At 45.5% G+C, this 21,991-nt stretch overlaps 1 protein-coding gene across 1 annotated transcript in view; it reads left to right on the plus strand.

Moving 5' to 3' along the window:
* GRK3 (G protein-coupled receptor kinase 3) overlaps positions 1–21,991 on the plus strand; it is a 46,483-nt gene that overhangs the window by 15,408 nt on the left and 9,084 nt on the right. Inside the window, exons 3-14 of the mRNA XM_085238660.1 lie at positions 6,250–6,323; positions 8,319–8,420; positions 8,812–8,886; positions 10,013–10,074; positions 10,728–10,779; positions 11,352–11,443; positions 13,948–14,047; positions 17,652–17,730; positions 18,508–18,638; positions 19,131–19,225; positions 19,968–20,075; positions 21,802–21,868. Of these exons, the coding sequence (XP_085094786.1) occupies positions 6,250–6,323; positions 8,319–8,420; positions 8,812–8,886; positions 10,013–10,074; positions 10,728–10,779; positions 11,352–11,443; positions 13,948–14,047; positions 17,652–17,730; positions 18,508–18,638; positions 19,131–19,225; positions 19,968–20,075; positions 21,802–21,868 (1,037 nt within the window). The remainder of the gene's footprint in view (positions 1–6,249; positions 6,324–8,318; positions 8,421–8,811; positions 8,887–10,012; positions 10,075–10,727; positions 10,780–11,351; positions 11,444–13,947; positions 14,048–17,651; positions 17,731–18,507; positions 18,639–19,130; positions 19,226–19,967; positions 20,076–21,801; positions 21,869–21,991) is intronic.

Raw genomic sequence — 21,991 nt, forward strand, 5'->3', positions numbered from 1 at the left:
CATTCTATGATTGTGTGTTACAAACACAAACTTGCATGTTGCTCAGCCACTTTCCTACCAGAAATACAGCTTTCTACGTACATTTTTTCCACCTGCTGTTGTTCACTTCAGCTTTCTTAGCCCATTTCTGGTGGAACATCTCACTTGTGCTCTGTCATTGCTCTGTGCGCAGCCTTGGTTTCCCTCCCTTTGCAGTCAGTCAGAAACATTGCACTTCCATGGAGGTTTCGTCTATGTCCTCAAACAATTCACAGACTAATTAAGGCTCAGAACCCTACTGTGAAATAGGTAAATATTAGTTTTCCACGTCTCTAACGTGGCATAATAACAGCGTTAATGGGATTTACCTGTATGGCTCTGTAGCAGTAACAAAGCAAGTTGTCTGGCCCTGTCAGTGCTGCTCACTCTTCTCAGTGGGATAACTCATTAGTAACCAGAGAAAAACTCCAATACCTAGGGTACAGTAAGTAGAACATAAATTGCTGATGCTGTGAAGCCTTCTGGCTTTCAGCAGTAGTCAAAGAGTTGCAGCAGACACACCAGAGAGCTCTGGCCATCAGTTCCATTATGAATGCATTGTGGGTCGGGGAACAGGCAGAGTTCCCAAGTCCTTCAATGCTGTCCTGGTTCCTTACAAGCAGTGCTCTGCTAAGGAGGGTGCAGAACAGCCTGCAGTGTCTGTGTTGGGAAGGGAGTTGGAGATACGCAGAACGGCTTCCGAGTGAGCTGAGATGCTTCTATCAATAATTTCTTCCATTAGAAGGGTAAGCCAGGAGAGAAGGAGAACCATCTGTTGCCGAATCTTCAGCTCTCAGCAGCTTTCCTTTCTCTGAGTGCACAGGAAGGCTTTGAGATTCACGTGGGAGAGTTCTGTGCCCTGCCACTATCGGGGCGGTTTTGTGCTGCCTGATGGTGCTACCCGCAGTGGAACAGCCTTCTGCTGTTGCTGTGAGCAGTTTGGTTCTTCACTTGGTTCATTAGAGTGGTTGAGGTCCCTCATAGTGCTTGCTAAGGGCATCGGGGGCTGGGCAGTCCCTCCTGATGTTGTGGCTCGGGATGCTGCGCAGGAGCAGTGCCTGGTCAGGATCAGGGGGTGCAGACCTGCATTGTCAAAGTCACGCTTAACAATCGTTTCACCAAACAATATTGATCCAGGAGGAGACTGTCACGTCCTTCCCAGGGACTGAGTTCTTGTGACGTAGGGAAAGAGCTGATGAAATGAGTTCCAAACAACAACGGTGACATTTAAAGCTGCTAATACTTGTTAGCTCGCTAATAGCTTGCTGGTAGCTGCTAATGCCACTTACTTGTACATCTAAGGAACTCCCACCACTTCCACAAGTGGAAAAAGAACAGAACTCAAGCGCTCTGTTCTTCTTGGTGAGTTTAGTGGAGGAATTCAGGCACGTTCTTCGCAGCTGATTGAGACAAAATGCCTCAGTGCTGTACTTAGTTGTCACGTTAGAAATTGGAATATTTTTACATATCTTTGTACGTGCCCCTTTTCTTGGAAATCCTCGTGTTGTTGGCCACCGTTAGCTTAGTGCATGAGCTGTGTAAGCTGGTGCTGTCAGAGGTGTGAGAGTGTTGGGGATATCCCTGTGCTGTGCTCAGGCAGGACTGAGGCTGTTGGGAAGCATAGAACCACGGAATGACTGGAGTTGGAAGGGACTCTTAGAGGTCATCTTGTGCAGCTCCCCTGCAATGAGCGTGCCTGAAGTAGGGATTTTCTTCAAAGACACTTGAACTGATGCAAAATTTATTTTCATGTCATGATTTATGGAGGTTATTAAGCTAGCTACCTGGCAATTTGCAGACTCATTTGGGCTCAGTTTGCTTCTGTTCTTGGGAAACTGTTCTGCGCTCATCACCAGTGTATGCAAGTGCTGTCTTGTAAAATCTAATTTGTTCTTTTATCCTGCTTTTTATGTGCAGAGTTATGCTCTAATTTGTTATGATCTATTATTTTTAACGAAGGGTGAACGTACACCAGGCTCTGCTAGAAGAAGTAGGCTAAAGGCAAGTGGCTCACAGCGGTAGGGAAAGCCGTGGTGCCTTTGGGGCTGCAAGGTGTGCGCAGCTCTGTGATGCTGAACCCGGCTCCCTGTGTGGGTCAGCTCTCCTGGCACTTCAGGTCTCTTTGTGCCTGAACGAGGGAATCGTTGCTTGTCTCCATTCTGGAGCTTTTAGGGGGTCTTACTTATCCTGTGCTATGGCAACTGAGGGTGTTTACCGTGCAGAGTGAGACTTTGAACCTGGCTGGGTGTTCTGGGACCACGCGGGCTGGTTCGAGGTGCTTACATGGTTTAATCATAGACCTCTGTCCCTGACTTTTGGTGCCTGAAACCCAGACCTGTGACTGGGATTGAAACAGGCAGTTTCCCAGCCGTTGTGCAGGATGGCTTTGCTGGAGGCGCGGTGGCCATCCCTCTGCTTACCTTCCTCTGGGTTCTGTTGGGCGAAAGCAGCCAAATAGCAGAGGTGGGAAGAGATCTGAGAGGGACTCGGGGGAGAGACCTTTAATTAAGTGTCCACCATGGGTGTTGTGGAGCTCTGGGGGACACAGCAATAGGACCCAACCATCCGACTGCACACAGGTGTCCCATGGGCTCCGGTCACCTTCTGTTTATTCGCAGCACGTTCAGTAAGGATTTGGAAGCAGCTTGACATTTTTGTTTTCTATTTTGCTTACTAGAAAGAGTCGACATCAACATGTTGGACCACGTTCAGGTCTGCTGTAAATAGAGGCAGCCTCCTTTCAGTCTGTGGCACTGCGAATCCCTGCACCGGGGCTCAGCTGCCTATTTTTAGCTCTGCTGACTTACCTGGCTGCTTCTGTTTGCTTTAATAAGATTTTTATTTACTCCCGTTCAAAGGAAATTTGAATCGGATACTAATAAAGTTCCAGCTCAGATTCGATAAGCAGTTTTATCCCAGGCTGTTTTATTACGGAGTCCCTCATTAGTTTTATTGTGGTTATTCTGCTCTCTGTATGAATTGAGGACGGGGACGTGGTGTGATGAATGCAGGGCGACCTTTAGACTGCGAGCGCTGTGTCGGTGATGGGGCTCACTGCAAATAATGGCATTTGGCACACTGTGCCTTGCAGGATCATCCATAAGAATGGAGTGAGAAAAAAGCAGTGCTCAGAGGCTGGGACTGCATGGCCTGGAGTGAGGTACCCTCTTGTTCTCTCACGTGTCTGCGTTATTAATCCCATCCATCACTTTGTTCATTACCAGTATCTTTTTCCTAAGCAGCCACTGATCTGGTTGTTGCAGCAATTACATAGTCTAGAAGGAGAAATCTTGAAAGCAAAAAGCTGTCAACATCTTTATTTCATAAATAATTGCTGGTTCCTTTTAGCTGTTACTTAATGCTATCATTTCTTTAATTCCTGCTTTCTGCTCTGGGTCCCACTTGCAGCGCGCAGCTAACGGTGCTTATTGTGCTCTGCGTCAGCTCTGCCCGAGCTCCTTAGAACTGCTGTCACCACTCCAGCACTGCTCCTGTCAATTAGTTGTGCTATTATCTGAAAGCTGTGCTTCCTGGCTAATAATTTTTCGCTCAATCTCAGAACATCAGTAGAAAAAAAAGAGATCTCCTTTATGCTGCGGTGGAAGTGCAGCTGGCTGGTGGAGCGGTGCGTGTTGCAGGCTGGTGGTGCCTCGTCCTTCTTGTGCTTTGGTCATAGCATGACTTCTGAAAAGAGACATAAATGGAAACCTTCTTTTGTATGGAAGTTGGTTCTGGGAGGCAGCGTGTGTTCTGCTGCTGGTGGCCCTGAAAGAACAGCAGTGCTGGGATTGGCATGAGGTGAAATGCAGCATCCCTTGTTAATGAGAAACGTGTCTCAGAAATGCTTCTTAATGACTGTGTAACGTGTATGAGTGCAGTATGCCTTAGCAGACACACTTAAACGCTCTGATCAGTGGTTTTTTCAAAGGAAAAGAGAGAGATCTATTTTTACGTCGACCCAAGCAGCATTTCTGAACTGCGAACGAATCGTCTTCTTTTCCCTCAAAAGAAAATGGTGGAGAGCTGATAGATGAACGAGCTGTCCAAGTTCCCAACTTTTTTTGGATGTGTCTTTTTTTTTTTTTTTTCCTTTACCGTCGCAGTGCAATTAAAGACAAAAACATCTCGGTGAGAAGCTGTGAGCAGTGCAGCAGGCTGTCATTGCTCCCCATCCCCTGCCCATCACACAGGGCTGCAGTGTTGGCAGCAGCATTGCTCAGGGGTTGTGCTGCTGTATTTTCACACCCCTCCCACAGTCTCCTTTGTGGGTTTGTTTTGTTTGTGGGTTTCGTTGGTGAGCAGCCAGCATCTGGGAACACGCCAGGGTTTTTTCTTTCACTGCATTCATCGCTGTTTGTGCCGCTCTTTGGTCTCTTCATTACACAACTGCAATCTCCTTTGGTTCGTTGTCCAAACAGAAGTCCGGTCTGTTTAGCGTTATTTTGCTGTGATGTTTCGGTCATGTGTAAAAGAAGAGTTAACGAGCGAGCTTTATTTCCATGAGTGCCACGAGATCCAGAAATGCGCCGTTTTTTGTCCTGGGGTTTGCTCCAGGTGGGGTTGATGGGATGTTTCCTGTGCAGACACTGGGCTGCAGGGCAGTCTGTGCTTGGGGACTGCATTTGCCATGCGTGTGACACTGCTCTGGGTGGTAATTGCAAATGGCTTTGAAGGAAATGGCAAACTCGTTCTGTTTTCATAAAAAAAGAAAACCAACAGCAAACCCAATTGGCTATGAAGTATTTCAAGAATGATTCTTTTCGGTGAGAATAATTGGAAAGTTTGGAGATTCTCATAAGATAATTTCTTAATTAGATTTCTGGCCTTGTTTAGAGAACAAAACCCGGTTTGTATGATCATCCAAATATCATCCTAATCAGCCAAATGAGTCAGGGAAAGCACTGCATCTGTCTGGTCGTCATCCCTTCTTTGGTGTGTATTTATGGCTACACCAAGGGGTCCCCAGGAAAACAAGCTCTGCTAATAGGAAATTTAGCCTGGGATCCAGAAGTAACCATGAGGGGCTACCAGGAAGCTTTTGGTTGTGCATAAACGTGGCCTTCTGTTGTCTGCTCAGTGTTGTTTTCATAGAATCATAGAACGGCTTGGGTTGGGAGGGACCTCAAGGGTCATCAGGCTCCGACCCCCCTGCCACATTCAGGGCATCCACATCTAACAGTAGACCAGGCTGCCCAGGGGCCCATCCAACCTGGCCTTGAACACCTCCGGGGGCTGGACTGTTTTTGCTTTTGGGCAATTTGTGCTTTTTGCCTCGTTTTGGTCTCTAACAAGACGGGGTGGCAGTAGGGAGTGGACTCAGTGTGGTGTTGGTGGCTGCTCCCCGCAGCGGTGAAAGGAACGAGGCGTTGTGTGGAACAGGGTTTTGTTTGTGAAAATGTAGCGTGCTGCAGAAAACATGAGGTTGTGCGTGGGCTTGTGCTGTGTCTTAGCTGACCACACAATCAGTAATGTAATTTACCTGTAAGTTTAAATTACAATGATGCTTAATAAAAATGAAATAGAGCAGAGTGGTGCGTAGCTGGGTAAGTTGAAAATGAGCACTTTGTGCCCTGATGTATATGGGTGTGTGTATCTACTGAGTGATGCTTTTGAAATACCAGTGTCAGGCAAAGGGTTTGGATGACAGGTGCCCACACTGCCTCTGTGGGGCAGAGCTTAAAGCACTCATAATGGAAAAGGCTCTTCAGCGGGCTGCAGGGGCCGTGCTTTAAATCACTTGCAAAGGAACTGTAAAGGCTCTGATGTAATTCATGGCACTGTAAAATCCATTAGTGGTAACATTAACCAGCAATTGTAAAGTCAAAACGTTGAAGGAGTTGGTTTTTTTTATCACTAAAGCATGGAACTCTAGTACCAAGAAGCAAAATAGCTTGAATAATATCTGGTTTTTACTCTGAAAAACACCTCAGAGTTCAGACCAGGGGAGAGGAATGGAATATTTCGGTGTGTTGTATAAACATCTCATAAGTTCCTCAGTAGGTACTGGGATGTGCTTTACATACCCTGGGAGATGAATGAGTTTTACGGTGGTTTTCTACTCAGAATGCTGTGAAGTTGCTGGAGAATCGATATCACTCAGTTGTGGCAATTAGGGATACTTACACAGGTGTGTGCAGCCCATGGGGCTACCAGGGGTTTTCTGATAGCAATATTATAGCAAGTTGTAGCAACGATACATTTTTTCTGATTTTTTGTTTTTCCCCCCCCCAGGATTTTTGCTCTTTAAAGACTATTGCATGAACGAAATCGATGAAGCCGTCCCTCAGCTGAAGTTCTATGAAGAGGTAAGCTGCATCCTGCAGACACTGCCAACACAACACATGGATTGACTTGATGGGTCAACAGCTGGACAGTGGGTTGATGGTTGCAGTGGACGATCATAGTGGTCTTTTCCAACCCTAATGATTCTGTGATGGTGGAGAGGAGGAGGATGCTCACAGAGATCAAAGTATCTTTGGGTTTATTGATATTTTCCATTGTGAGTTGCGTGCTTTTACTGTGGGTCACCTGAACTCTTGCTAAGAGTTGTAAACTGGGTTCATCTCGGCTTGTAAAGGATCTCTGATAGCTCAGAGTTAAGCCAGACCCGATTTTGAGCAATGGAGTAAACTTTTGATCTCTGCTGGTGAAGATGGTGATAAATCTTAGTTCTTCTACAAATGAGGCGAAAGTAAAAAACGTCTGCCAGCTCCCAGTGGAACGAGAGCAGTAGATTCCTGCTCTCGAAAAGATCTGAAAGCAAAAGCAGTACTTGTTACTACAGCTGACGTGGGACGTGAATTCATATCCACTGCCTGTAGGGAAGGATTTTTCTGCCTCTGCAAGGGACGCCCGCGTGCTCCTGCTGCATTCAGCCCCTGCCTGTTGCTAAGTATAGCAGCTGAGGTGGCAGTTTGGGTGCCTTTACAGTGCAGCCTGTATTGCTCTGTGCTAATTAGAAGTGCTGCCTGAGATAACCCTGTGTCTGGAGTGCTGTCAGGCTGATGAGTTACAGTTGTTCTTGCTAGTGGGCTAACAACACAAATAGGGTAAGTGGGATCGGCGTGGAGATAAATCACGAGCGATCTGCTGCTCCCCCACCCAGTTAGGCATTGCTTTCAAGGAAGAGGGTTTTTTTTTTTTCCATCATTTCCATCTTTTTCTGTGCTGAAGATATTGCTGTCAGAAGTAATCAGGAAGGCGAGTTGCAGCCGATTGTTTAGCAAGCTATTTTTAGCCACCTCTTTATCTTTGAAACAATGTGAAATTGTATTTTTAGGTTATTAGCGAAGTGTTGCCTAAAAAGATGTTAAATGCTTTGTCATGCACTTTTGGAAAAATCCTATTAAAGATATTTAAAGAGGCTCATTACGTCTTCTCCTGTGATGTGCTGGATTCTTCAGCTTTTCTTCCTGATATTTTTGATTTACTTGCCGCACTTATTACATGTGAAATAATGAGTGCGTTGCCACATTAAAAATCACTCGATGTAGAAAGGCTCCGTACTCCAGGGATCACACATTGCTGCAGCTTAAGTCACGATCGAGCATTTAAGTGGATGAGTGATTCATCCGGATCGGTTTCAAATAAAAAAATAAAAGGACAAAGAAGGAAAAAAGAACATCAAGGTGCTTGAAAGCTAATGGCAGTGCTTGAAAGCTTCTTTGTCAGCTGCTGTGTGAAGGTGAGCTGAGGTTGGCAGATGTCCCTGCAGCTTTGGGGTGCTGTGTCCATGGGTTCTGCTGCCTGTGGTGCCCACGAGATTGAGGCTGAGCTCAGGTGATGCACACCAGGGCTCCTCTGCTGCTCCTAATTGTTTTGAGGCCCGACGTTAATTAAAAACAATGTAGCAAAGATGTTTTGTATCACTGTAATTATAAAATGGTCCCGAGGGGGAAGCGGTCAGAGGTGGCAGTAGAACTGCTGCCTTATGGCAGGCAGCAAACACCAGGGCTGGGGGTTTCCTTGGCTTCATTCTGGGGTTCTCAGTTCCACCTGTGCATAGAGCAGCTCCTGAGTGATGCTAAAACAAAAGCAGAGCAGCTGAGGGAAATGCGCTGCAGTCACACAGCTGTAGGAAATGGAGCTTTGTGGGAATTTCAGGCAAATGAGCTTTCTTGCTTGAGAAAAGAATGAGGAGGGAAACCTCACATCACCTGTAATTGTGGTACTACATGTCTGAACGAAGAAAAAAATGAAGATAAATAAAGCTTTAGGCAAAGCAAAGTCCTTTATTTACCAAAGACCTGGATGGTATCAAAGATGTGCTCGTCTGATGGGCCCTTCCTCTGGCATTGCAGATCAAAGAGTACGAGAAGCTGGACTCCGAGGAGGAGCGTCTGAGCAGGAGCCGCCAGATCTACGACACGTACATCATGAAGGAGCTGCTCTCCTGCTCCCACGTGCGTAGCCCTCCCTGCTGAAAGCAATCCCAACCCGTGCCAAAGTGCCACCAGAGCCAGCACAAGGCCACGTCTCCTCCAGATGAAGCTTTTGCTCACTGGGCAATTATTAAATTGCTCAATAAATGCTTAGATGTTGCACTGGGAGACGTGGTGTAGTGGGAAATATTGGTGGTGGGTGCACGGTTGGACTGGATGACCTTAGAGGTCTTTTCCAACCTTGGTGATTCTATGAACCCTTTGACGTGCTCTCAGCTAAAAGAAAAGTTGGGAGCATGATTTACATTGCATTACGTGTATTTTTTCTTTTGTTTAGTAGGACAGCAGCTCTGAGGCCTTAAGGAAACGTTTCCAACTGTTTGAAATTTTTCTTTGTCTTCTTTTCCCAAAGCCTTTCTCCAAACAAGCTGTAGATCACGTACAAACACATTTATCCAAGAAGCAAGTGCCAGCCAGCCTTTTCCAGGTGAGGTTCAGTCTGTTGACGTTTCTTTCACTTATTTGACAGTAAGAGACGTTGTGCATGGAGACAAATGTGTTCTTACAGAGACAGAATCCAGTGGTACTGCTGAATGTTCTCTGTGATAGCAATACCAGAATGTTTCTCTCAGTTGAATAAAAATTACAAATTACTGTTCTTTCCTCCATTTGAATACAAAAATAAGTGCTATTCTGGCCCACTTTCTGAATTATTAATCTTCAGTGGTTTTGTTTAGTTTAGAAAATAAAGGAGTGAGACGTGAAATACTTTCTGTATTGTTGCACTGCAGTACAGATTGACACAAAACAAGAAATTCAGATTTGTGCTCATTTTTGTAGCTGAATTCATGGAGTCAGTTTGTTTGTGCAGATAATGAACCTCACCCATCATGGGAGTGTTTACAAGCTTACACTTCTTTGATGTCAGTCTTTGTGAATATTGCCCCTGCCTGAGTGTTCTTACTGCTCAGTGAACTGTTTTTAACGTGGCAATTAGGTGAAGTGACAAAGTGATACCTGCACTGCTTGAGTTACAGCTCCCTGCTAATTGGGTTGGGACTTGAGATCTCTGCGTGCTGGCACACGTCATGGGGAAGCACTTCTGCTTGGAAGAAGTCATTTGGGAACTGAAGGTGCTTCCATGCTTAGGAGAGAAGTGCGGAAGATGGGCCCAGCAGCTCTGGGCAGTGCAGAGCAGGGAGAAAATCTGTACTGTGATGGCTTTGTACTTGTTAGGCATTTCTAGGGGCTGTATGCAGGGTTCATTCCCCAAGGGGAACACAGTGTCTTCTAGCTGGTGACAATATTTTGTATTTCACTTCAGGGCACTTGTTCAGGTTCCTATAGTTCAGTGAAGCTGAAGTGCTGGCCTCAGCTTTATCCAGGGAAAACATAGGAAATGCTGCTGATGCACAGGGCTGTGTACAGCGTGTGCAAAGAGCTCTTCATCTGTCTGGGATTAGGGTTGCTGCAGATTGCCAAGCGGCTGAGGTTGGTGAGAGCTGCAGGGAGCCAGCTCCAAACCTTAGCGTACCAGCTGTGTGTGTGAGGTGGTGGTGCGTGCCCAGCTCATCACGTGCTTACATTTGTGTGTGCCTCTTCATCCTTTGTAGCCATATATAGAAGAAATCTGCGATAGCCTCCGAGGGAAAATATTCCACAAATTCATGGAAAGGTATGGATGTGAGCTCTATTATGTGAACTTTCCACCTGCCGTAGTAGGAGGTCAGATCCCTTAAGTATTGCTATAAAATAAAGCTGAACGTGTTAGTAACCTTCATTTAATCATTAGTTAGCATACTTTACAAACGACTCCATAGGACTGTTATTCCTTATTTTGAAAATAAAGACTAAATTATTTATGTAGAAATGGGAGACTGCTCTTTGGCAGCAGCTTGTGCTGCTTATTTATGTTTTTCCTACGTTAAGTTAAAAATGAGTTGAAAACGTTCCTTGGGGGGATGCAGAGGTTCATTAACATAAATTGAGCTGCCTCTGTTTGCTTTTAATTACATTTCCCTTTATGCCATTTGATTGTTGGTTAGTTCCAAAGTTAGTTTAGTTGTTTTCACAAATGAACATTAACAACTGCAGCAGTGCTCCGAGCTGATCGCTTTCTCTCGTAGGGACGTAAGACATGAGAGATGCACTGCCCAGTAGTGGTTTTTGTGGAGGGGGGTGGGATTATGGTTGCCTAAAAGCAGGACTGTGTTGGTGAATGTCACAGCACACCGCATTGCACATCTCCTTTTCAGTATCAGAGTCTCAATGCTTTCTATGATACTTTACACAGGAGTCTCAGATAACTTTTAAACTTCTCTTCTGCAGTGACAAGTTTACTAGATTCTGTCAATGGAAAAATGTAGAGCTAAATATTCATGTAAGTACTTACACATATATTTATCTTGTCAAAGGCTGATGCGGGGAAGAAAATGTTCAGTTTTGAATCCTGCTTCTCAAAAGGCCTTATCAAGTACAGGGAGTGTTACTGATACGCTGCTCTATTCTTAGGCACGCAGTCCTTACAGTTCCTTTTGGACATCCCTTCTGCCTGCCCTGAGCTGATAGCTTTGGGATTGCTGTGATAGCTGCAAGAAGCTGAGCTGCTCCAGTTGTTTCCCCCTCTGAGTCCCACTGCAGCTGCAGCACTGTCCCAGCACTGCCCTCAGCCTTTCTTTGGCCTCAACCATTGTCCCTCTGCAGTGCTCCTTTGTGGCTGTGAAGGAGCAGCATCCTCTGCTGCAGCTCTGTATGAGTGAGGCCATCAGCCTTTAGCCAGTGCAGGCTCAGGGCTCCTTCTGTTGTACTTAGCACAGTGGTGCCTGCAAGTACGCTTAAATGCAAACAATAAAGAGCTCCTTTTCCCAAAACACTAAATGCAATATGAATGACAACAGTGAAGCCTCTTACTGAAATAATAAAGTCTTCCTTTTTTTTTCCTCCTGCTTACAGCTGACCATGAATGACTTTAGTGTACATAGAATAATTGGAAGAGGGGGATTTGGTGAAGTGTACGGTTGCAGAAAAGCAGACACTGGAAAAATGTGAGTATATACACATGCTTTAAAGATAGCTGTAAACTCTGATCTCTGCAAGGAAATCCTTCCGGTTACTTCACACAGAATCACTGCAAAGCAGCATTGCATGGCTGCATATTTCCTTCTAATTAAATTTGATCCCCAGAGCTTCTGATTCCTGGATCATCGTTAAGCTTCGTTAGCTATTTGATCCTGCTGTGTGCCATGCAGCAGGGCTCCAGCACCCCTAAGCATATCTCTCATTTTAAATGGTCCTGTCAAAATCAACGGAAGCTGCACATGTGTTTAAAATTAAGTGTGTGCTTAAATGATTTCCTGGCCCAGCGCCTCACGGTGCCAAATGATGTTTTTATGAAAACGTGGTGATGGTGTGAGGTGTTACCTCCCATCTGCTGAAGGTCCTGTTACCTCATTGGTGCTCATGGAGCGCTGGAGGATGGCAGAGGAACATGGACCACAGCACTGCTCAGTCTGCAGGGTCATCCCTGGGCAGTGGCTGCATGTGCTGTTCTGCATTTGTGTAATTGCATAAGGTTCTGCCCCGATGGGGGCATGCGTCCCTGGGAGGAGCAGTGATGCTTGCGTTTGGAAGAGTGCAGTTCAGTGTCGGATTTTGTTTAACAGAGCTCTCAGTGGGAGCTCCAAGATCTTTTTCTGGTCTCACCATTCATACACTTCTTCTAATCAACAGATTTCAATTTCCAGGCACAATTGTCCCGTAATGCCCTGTTTTGAATGTCTGGGCATTGATTTAACAAGCTGTTCTCAATATATATTTTTTTTCCTTTCCATCTTGCTCTTCTCCTAACAATTATAGCCCAGGGACCATCTTTACATGTTTCTATCCTACCCAAGCATGGTATGTTTGGAGTGCCACATCTGCACTTACAGCTGGCTTCACTGGCGTGTGTGTGCTCTGCATCCTCAATGATAATAAAGTTCTGAGCTATTAACCAGTGGAAGGCATCTTACTGTTACCATCAAGCTCAGTATTTTTGCAGTGACCTCAAGTGCTGATATTAATATTACTACTAACAATACTGTCTTTATTCTTGCTTTGGTATCTCTTTTTGTCCATATACAACCCATTCATTTGTCCGTGTACAAAAATAAAGGTTTTATTCAACTTGAGCCACAGTGAGTAGGCATCTGCCCTGACAGGTCGTTCTCACGTTCCCAGCCGTGTTCACATCCAGGTTTTGCTATGGCTGGAGGTAGGCAAACCTCAGGACTAGCAGGGGAAGCAAAGGCCAGCTTTCTCAGGTCTAAATAGTGCGGAAAGGCCAACTGCGGGGAAGCCAGGCTCTCCCAGATTTGAAGCTAGATGAGGTTCAGCTTCTGGGTAGAGGTTTGGTTTAGTTCTTTCTTAATCCAAACCTGTTTGCCCGTCCCCAATCCAGATCCCGACCACTCTAGATGGCTGCCTCTGCTGCGCTTACTGCCTGCAAGGAGCTTGGGAAGCCAGCCCACAAGGTAAACGCCATCGGTGTTCACTAACCCACGGACACACCTGAGGCTTTTTCACATCACCTCCTTCTAGGGCGTGTAGCTAGGGGCCAGATCCAGCTCGAGGAGCAGCTCAAAGGAGAGGGAGAGCAGAGCGTTGGGATGAGGATGAGATGAGGATTCCAGCCGTCCGCATGGAGCTCAGCGAAGGGCAGCGTGTGAAGCGTTATTTATAGGCACCGACCGCCTGCTCAGCAGGAGCACGTGCTGTGAATGCATCCCCCGTTTTAGAAACCCAGATGCCAGCCTGCTTGCTCTCACTCTCCCCACTCACACACAGCACGTGCATGGCGATCGTGGCCTGCGATGCGAGATCCGAGCTTGGCTTACACACACTGACTGGCCTCATCCTAAAACCCACAGCGGCCCAGGGCTAGGGATCTCCTGTAGAAGAACATTCCTGTCCTCCTCCACTGTCAGACAGTGGGCCCCAGAGCATCGCAGCCTCCTCTTGTTTGGCAGCTGTGAGGGTAACGTGCTTTTTGCAGCTAAACATCACTCAGTGTTGTAACACGGGTTGCAGAAGGTGATTAAGAAGCTTTCCTGTATCTAACATTTCTTTGGAGTAGAGAACAAATTTTAAGCATATATAAATATGAAACTCTGTGTGTACTCAAGATATTATTTTTCTGGTAGAATTTAAACTGCCAGGATTAAATGGAACTGTGAGGGGGTCTCTGTAACTTAATTCATACTGCAAATCCTCGCTTGTAGCTAACTGGATATGTGATGTGTAATTCCTGTGGTTGTTTGGCACAGAATTGTTTGTTGAAGCACATTTGTCTGTTAGGAGGCTTCTGTTGGAAATGTTTTAATTCTGTGAGATTTCGGAGCTGTTTTTGTTTGGCCATGTAATGATGCTTTTAGTACTGGGTTGAAGTGCTTAAATTAAAGAGCCTGCTTGCAGGATACATTAACGAAGCGTTGTGTAACTGCAAGTTAATCATACTGAGTACAGGAGGAAATCTTTTCTGGTTCTTGTTCTGAATGGTTATTATTTTCAGGTATGCAATGAAATGTTTAGATAAGAAGAGAATCAAGATGAAGCAAGGAGAAACATTAGCCTTAAATGAAAGAATTATGCTGTCTCTTGTCAGTACGGGAGTAAGTATTATTATTCCTTTTTATTTTTGCATTTAACATTATGACTGCTACACATAAAACATATTCCAGCAGTTCACCTGTGTGAGATGGGAGAGTTAACCCTCACCCTGAGCCCTCCCCACTGATTCCAGCAGTGTGGCTGTAGTCAGAACGGATTTACTTGCTTGCTGCTCAGGTACAGAGCCTCGAGGAGGTTCCCATTACTCTGCTCATTCTCTCTCTCACTTAATCCTCTCAATGTATCTCTCAATGTAATACTCATCTTTCACGTATTCGTACTTGAAATATTCCCAGCACGTTATTCTGCCTTGTAAACGGCATTTCCTTTTCTGCTGTGGTTACAGAATGGAGAACACGAGGTGCTCTTCCGGAGAAAAAAACTTCATTTATAGTTCTCCCTCCTTTCCCTGTGACTGCAGTGTTATCTGATGGCCATTTAATTGTTTTATTTACATGGGCTGTGTTGCTGTAGAGGTGTAAAAGTAAGCCTGCCCATCTAGCTACGAGCCTCTGTAAAATGAACTGTGCTGAGAGCAGGCTTCAGGGTGCCAGAACCTTCCAGCATGCTGTCCTCGTTAGGCAGAATTGCAATCAGCTTGTATCACCATGGTTACGTGTGATGTTTTTAAAAAGGTTAATTTTCCTCATAACGGTTGTGTATGAATTCAGCGTTTGGTTCTCAGTTCAGTGTAAATACAGCCCCTTTTTGCAGCCTGGTTGAAGGAAGGAACGAGGTGGAACTGCGTGTGATTCTGTTGTGGACTTGCAGGACAGGAGGTGTGCAAACCTCGTGGTGCCTGCAGTGCAAGACTGCTGCTGGAGCTCGCAAGACAGCACGGAGGAAATGCTCTGAGATGAGATGTGTATTTTGTGGAGATTATGTAAATCCTGATTTGGGCTCTGCGTTATCCAGAAGGATTAGCAAATGCTGATCCTTTTTTTTTTTTTTTTTTTTTTTTTTTTTTAAATTTCACTTGGTGCACTCAGCATTGTTTAATGCAAGCCAGTGTCCTTGCTGTCCTTTGCCAGCCTCAGGGGCCTCCAGGTGGGTGTACCCCCCAGGCAGCCTGAATTCATGCAGTTGGGTAAGTGCTCCAGGACTGGCCGGCCAAGCCAGAGCCCTTCTGCTGTCAGGTGATGAATCCAGGGATGAATTGCAGCTTGTACAGAGGTGTCAGGAGTCCAAGAAGGTGGAATTCTGCAGTGGAGGCTAGATAAGAAACCCAGGCAAATTAGTAATCACTGTCTTACTGACCTCAGTTTGTGACTCTTTTGGTCTGGTACTGAATGTGAATTTTTGTGTCTGAAGCTTCAAACAGAAGAGGCTGCTGGTGCTGGAGCTCGTTGGCTGATGTGATGCCTCGCTAGTCACATAGCAGCAGCAGGGCAAGATGAACCATTTGTTGTTCTGTTAGGGCTCATTAGTGGGACTTCTGCATTCTGCAAGAGCTTGAAAAGAGAGGCTTCAAACAAAATGCCATCCATTCAGGTTAGCTACACCTGCTAATGCAGGAAATGCTGGAGCAGTTTGAATATGCAGAATGAAATAGCTTTGAAAATGGCAGAATGAGGTGATTCATTCTGTGTCTGGCTGCAGGCTGCTGGGTTTGATGGCGCCTGCCTTCCCCGTGGCAGCTCTGTGCTTCGTCTTGGCACAATTAGTCATGTAATGGGGAATCCAGATGTCTGCAGAACACATAACAACAGCTGTGCAGATTACACAGATGTCTGCGTAATCATTTTAGTGAGCCCACCTCAGATTTTGGCACTGACAGTTACTTCTTGAATAGCGAGCTCCCCAGTTCAGTGCATCGGGACAGCTTTGTGCTTTGCAGGGCCCAGGAGCTGCCTGGTGAACCGAGCGGAGCAGGAGTGTTCTTCCTTGGGGTTGTGTGTACTGAGGGCTTTAGGAGCCTTGGTTATGCTCAAAATGGAAATGGAGTCTGTCCCAAAGCTTATTGGGACCCCTGTGGGGGTTTCCACCAAACCATGGGCAGTTCCTTTTGTGTGAGGAGTGTATGAAATGGCACTTGTGCCAATTTTTCTCTCTGTTAAACAGTGAGAGGGGAGCCGTTAGACGAGGAATGCTTACACCACAATGAGTGATGCACTGCATCTACACTTGCAGATTTAATGTATTCAATTAAAATCTGGGCGTGTTGTCTGCTGGGATAGAAACACCCTTGGTGTGTGTTATGGCATTTAGATGTTGCCACTAAATCCTCTTGGATGGTTTGATTGCTGCAAGACCTTACTCTGTTTGGGTGCGTGTTTGAATGATCTCATTGGTTCAGAAAACTCAAGCTTTTGTTCCAAAAGTTCGTTTGTAGGTGCAGTTTGGGGGAATATGGTGCTTAGAAGAGGTAGTGTCTTCTATTAGCTGCCACATTGCCTTGCAGCCCAAGGCCATTACGTAGTGCTGCTGCTGAACTGGGAAGCACCAAGCTTTTGTGGGAGATTCCTAGAGCTTTCACTATCAGTGCTGCAGTCATTAGCATCTTGTCCAAGTTACATTAGGGCATGCTGGTGCTTCCTGCATGGTGCTGTGGTGTGTCTTCCTGCCAGCATCTGGGCTTTGGGCCTTCAGATGTTGGATTTATGGCCCAGTCCATGTGTTTGAAGAGCACAGTCCTCTGTAGGGTTTGTTATAGGATGCTGAACAGCTCTGGCTTTGTATGGCCTTAGAGAATGCCAACAAAGTAACAGCCATCCTATAAACGAGCTGCTTGCACCATTGCCCTAATGAAGAGGGGAGGGTTTCAGCTTCCTACCCTGTTTCTTCAGTGTGTGTGCATTTGTACAGGTGATTGACAATAAGATGCTTATCCAGCTATACTGCTTATAGCTGCACGTGTTAAACATCAATGGGAAGTGGGGCTAGAAAGCATCGGGAAGTGGGAATGCAGTCCCTCCCTGCACCTGGCTGAACCCATACCCTGTGGACCTGACTGCAGGGCTGTGCGTGGTGCTGAGCTTGCTGTTCTTGCTTCCCCTGCATTACATACGAGACAGGAGTTGTGATTTCCTTCCTAGTGTATTTCTGCTCCTTTTACTCATCTGCTGCAAACGCTGCCGGGAGCTGAAGGCTCAGTGGTGTCAGGGCTCAGTGCTGTGCAGGCTGCACCTGGTGCATGGGTGAGGACGCAGGTCTCTTTCCTTTGGGATTCTGACTGCTGGGAGTTCTCCTTGAAATCATGGGAATGGGAAATGGTGTGCAGCCTTTAACTTCATGGGAGCAGCATTACCTTCCCTTTACTTCAATGTGTATTTCATGTTAATTGAGCACAAACTGGGGTAAATGCTTCTGGAATACCTCTGCCTTCCGTAGCTGGAAGTGTTTGGGAGATGGTGATGCCAGCTGCATTTTGTCATTCTTTGGCTCCTCGCAGTTTTTTAACTTCCATATTGAAATGAGAGAGCAAAATCTTAAGATCTCTAAACTGTGAGCAAAGCATTACAGTACCCAGATTAGTAAACAAATTACTTTAGAAAATCATTATGACTGTCGGCAAATATCAGAGGAGAGCATCACATTTACTTTTGGTTTCTGTGAGTAGTAATGTGTTCATCATCTGATGTGAACCCTTTGCTCCTTTCCTTCTAGGACTGCCCTTTCATAGTGTGTATGACCTATGCCTTCCATACCCCTGACAAACTTTGCTTCATTCTGGACCTGATGAATGGTAAGCGAGGCTAAATGGAGATGGTGATGGTATTACAGAAATGTTGGCAGGAGGAGTGGCTGAGATCACGAGGAGAATGAGGGGAAAACACACTGAGCTGCAAAGCATCAGCCTGTGAGCAGGAGGGGTCAGCAGACCTAGACCAGGAAATGCAGAATGCGGGTTGAAAAATCTCCTTTGCTCTATAACATTAACAGATTTAAACAGATATCAGGGAAACTGGTAGGCTGAAAGGCTGGAAAGTGAGCAGAGCTCAGGTCCTGCAAGGAATACAGACTGGTTTTGTGTTTTCTGTGAGGATTCTCATGAAAATCATAGCAATGTGTCAAACTGAAGGTGATTTAAATCTGTAGTGTGTTCAGAAAGAGTTTTCTCGGAAGGTGGGTTTATTGGTGGTGTGGAATAGCTCACCCAGCGACGTTGAATTGTGGCTGTTCCTTGATGAGGAAGGTGTGAAGACATCCCAGTATGAATGTGCATAGGCTAATTAGTTCAGTTCACCAGAAACCCATGTATACAACTGCATTTCTCTGGCTCTGGTAATCCCTTGCACTAAGACTCAGTTGCTGGATTAATCACTGAAAGCAAATGTGAATGCACTGCGAGTACTTCTGAAATGGAGCTTCAGATGAATCCAATTTATTTACTGACTTTCTCGGGTATTTTGGGGTCTGGTCCCTTTGTGTTCCTCGGGGTGTCAGAATCCACTGAGTGCCCCCCATATCGCAGTCTGCCAGCGAGACAAGGTTTTACAGCTCTCAATTCTCCCACTTCTAGGAGGAGATTTGCACTACCACCTCTCCCAGCACGGAGTGTTTTCTGAAAAAGAAATGAGGTTTTATGCTACTGAAATCATCCTGGGCTTAGAACACATGCACAATCGCTTCGTTGTATACCGAGACCTAAAGGTAATGGTTAACACAGGGACTGCACTCACACAGGGGTTGCTACACAGCAGCAAACAGTGCTGAGAAGTTACGTGAAGGATCTTATCTGAGATCTCTTCTTGAGAAGAATATAAATTGTTTATGGCTGGCTAACTTTTCTGATAATGCTTCAGCAAACTGTGCTCTCATCCTGCTTAGCAGGCCTTGGGGATGCTTCCTTGGTGCCAGAATGAATCCCGTGCAGTGTTATTCATCTCACGTCTTAATGATGCTATTAATTCAGGGAGTGTACTCAGTGTCTGAGAGTCCTGATAGAGGAGCGTGTGTGACGGGAGCCTTGTCTGTTTTATTCTCTTCTGTCATGCTGCAGCACTTTGTAACGTCCCAGTGAAGGTGATGGTAGTGCTCTGTTGGGATGTGGGTTTTGTCTGGGAAGTGTCAGTTGCATTCACTTTGTAATTCGGTCAGCTGAGAAATACCAAGCAGTAACCTTTCAGTGTCATGCGTTTCCAGCCTGCAAATATCTTGCTGGATGAACACGGGCATGTAAGGATATCAGATCTGGGGCTGGCCTGTGATTTCTCCAAAAAGAAGCCACACGCAAGTGTGTAAGTATTACATATGGGAGCTCTTCTGCACAGTCATTGCTAAAGAAACTCTTTGTGTGTCTTCAGTATTTAATGTTGCCTAAAAGGAAAAAATATCACTTGCGTGGCACGGGCTCCATGCCACAGCTGAGGTGGGGACTCTTAATGGGGCTTTCAGGCTCTTCTTCTGCACAGTTGTAGCAGCTGATGTGTAGGCATGGCTGGAAGATGACACATCATTTCAAGATGATTCATTGTTCAGAGAAGATAGAAACTGACTGAGTTGAAGTACCGGATTGTTTTAATTGTCCTGCGTGGATAATTAAATATTCCGAAGCTGATGGAAAAACAGGGTTTGTTGTGCCTTTCTGTTTCTGGGTTTTTGTTAGAACTGAAGGCAGGCGGTGTTTCTGCTCCTTGGCATCAGGCTGTAACTGGGGCCTGAATTTCTTGTGTTGCCTTGGATTACCTGGAGGATTTTGTTTGTAGGTCCTCATTTGCCCCAGTTTAGTCTCAGAAATTATGCAAAAAAGGAAAACTTCATCCTGTCATATCTCAAAAGATGTGCAGCTCGGTAGATTCTTGAAAAAGCTCTTATTTTCCTGTTGGCACAGGGTGAGAGCATGAGTAAGAATGTACAGCCAAAGTAAAACAAACAAATAAATAAATGAAAACACATTTAAAATTAGGCCATCCTACTGAAAAAGACAGCCTTTTTGCTGACTTGGTTGCAATCAGCATTTTGTTTCCTTCTGCTCCGCAGAGGTACCCATGGATACATGGCTCCAGAGGTGCTGCAGAAGGGAACGGCGTATGACAGCAGTGCGGACTGGTTCTCATTAGGCTGCATGCTTTTCAAACTTCTGAGAGGGTGAGCGACGTTTCAAGTCACATATGCTTATTTCTTTTAGCATGGGCCTTTTTGCCTGTTCTTTATATTACTAACGTCTCTTAGCTAAAATAACTTGCATTATGCTGAGGCTGGGGAACCCATTCTTGATCCAGTGGCAACAGCATTACTTTTACCTGTTCCCAAACCAACTTGCCATCCTTGCAAATGAGAACACATCTGCACCTGAGATTAAAATTGGCTTTTTTTTGCTTCTGAACCAAGCAAAACTCCAGCCCTGTTTCCTGTAGTAGATACAGGTTTGGGGCAGTGAGAAAGGTGGGAGCTCCCATCTGCTTTTTTGATCTCTACTGATAGACCGTTTACTCAACTGTTGGCCATAGTATTTTGGATGATAAGTTACTCATTGCTTAAATGTACCAACAGCTTTGTCAAATTAGGGTGTTCACTGTATGCCGAAGATCTTCTTTTAAGGTGAATATCATTCACCTACGATGCTCAGTCCTTCCTCCTGTTGTTTCTAGATAAGTTGTATCTCAGCTTCCCTTTTGAGGGCTCAGGACATCCGCTGGCCCTGGTGTGGTTCCTCTTGCATGTAACTCGAGGTGGTTGATGAGAGAACCAGCACCAGAACCAGCATTCCCTCTGACCACAGGCACTGGGCTGGCGGGGTGGGGGGAGCTCAGTGCTGTGATTGCTCCTGGAGGTGGTCAGCCAGAAGCCAGAGTGTTACGTGCTGCATCTATCCTTCTTAATCTGTTCTGAAGCCAATTAAGCAACTCACATCCCAAAACAAGGCTTGAGCATGTGATACTGTTTCTTGGGGGTTTAAGAAGTTTAATCTGGCAGAAAATCCTGCCCACAAATCCACAGTGTTCATCCATTTGTTTCCCTGATCTGCTCCGAACCTCATCCAAGCAAACGGGGCTATCTGTTAGTCATTGTCTCATGCCTTGTTACCTGTCACGGCTAGAAACAAAACCGAGGTGTGCTGTGTCCTTCAGGTCACTCATCAGAAACGAGAGGTAATGCTTGAGTAGCTGGTGCCCAGCTGAACCAGTTTGCCATGCTGCAGCACAGAGCTTTGTGACAGTTAACTGAGGTATTGATGGGTAAATAACATTTTAATTTTGCAAAACAGCATTCCCACACCGTTTTGGAGACAGCTAGGGAATCAGGAATATACATCCTAAATCCAATGAAGAAATCTCAGTCTGAGAATGTTCTGCTTTCTTTCATGTTGCTGTTTAAGTACTGCATGGTAAATCTGTAGTAGTCAGAGTTCTAAAAGGAAAAAAGGCAAATTCAAAACCAGAATGCGAAAGCAGGAAATGGATAAAGCTGGTAATTTACCACATGCCATCAAATACCTTCCCAGTCACTACTGTTATGGTGATTATCTTCTGTTTTGTCTACTTTAAGATCTTGCTTCATTTTTTCCCGAGTAGATCAGCGGTGAGTTCTGTAGGTCGTGCAGATCAGTGTGTTTGGATAGTGCTGTGGCAATAGCTTTGCTCTCGTTAGATGGAGCAGTTCTTTGTTTTGGGAAGCACGGATGTGATTGGAAAGAAAGGGTTTGAAACAGCATCTTTGAAATGGTTTGTTTTATTGTTCTGCAGGCCAGGATTGATGAGGTGGAAGAATGGGACTAAAAAGGATGCTACACTCTTTCCTGGGGTTGCCACAGCTGAAATAAGCTGATATGTTATGGCTTTGCATTCATTAGTGCGTTTTCTTATTCCTACAGTCACAGTCCTTTCAGACAGCACAAAACCAAAGATAAGCACGAGATCGACCGGATGACGCTCACCGTGGTAAGGGTCCTGGGGACGGATGCAGTCACATTCCTCTTGTTTTCTAAACACCCATTTCCTCTAAAAGAGGAGCTGTACAGCCTCCTTTCTGAGAAAGCTGTGTTTACACACGGAAGAGCTGTT

This window comes from Meleagris gallopavo, chromosome 17, assembly GCF_905368555.1.
Source record: "Meleagris gallopavo chromosome 17, MGAL_WU_HG_1.1, whole genome shotgun sequence".
Classification (NCBI taxonomy): domain Eukaryota; kingdom Metazoa; phylum Chordata; class Aves; order Galliformes; family Phasianidae; genus Meleagris; species Meleagris gallopavo.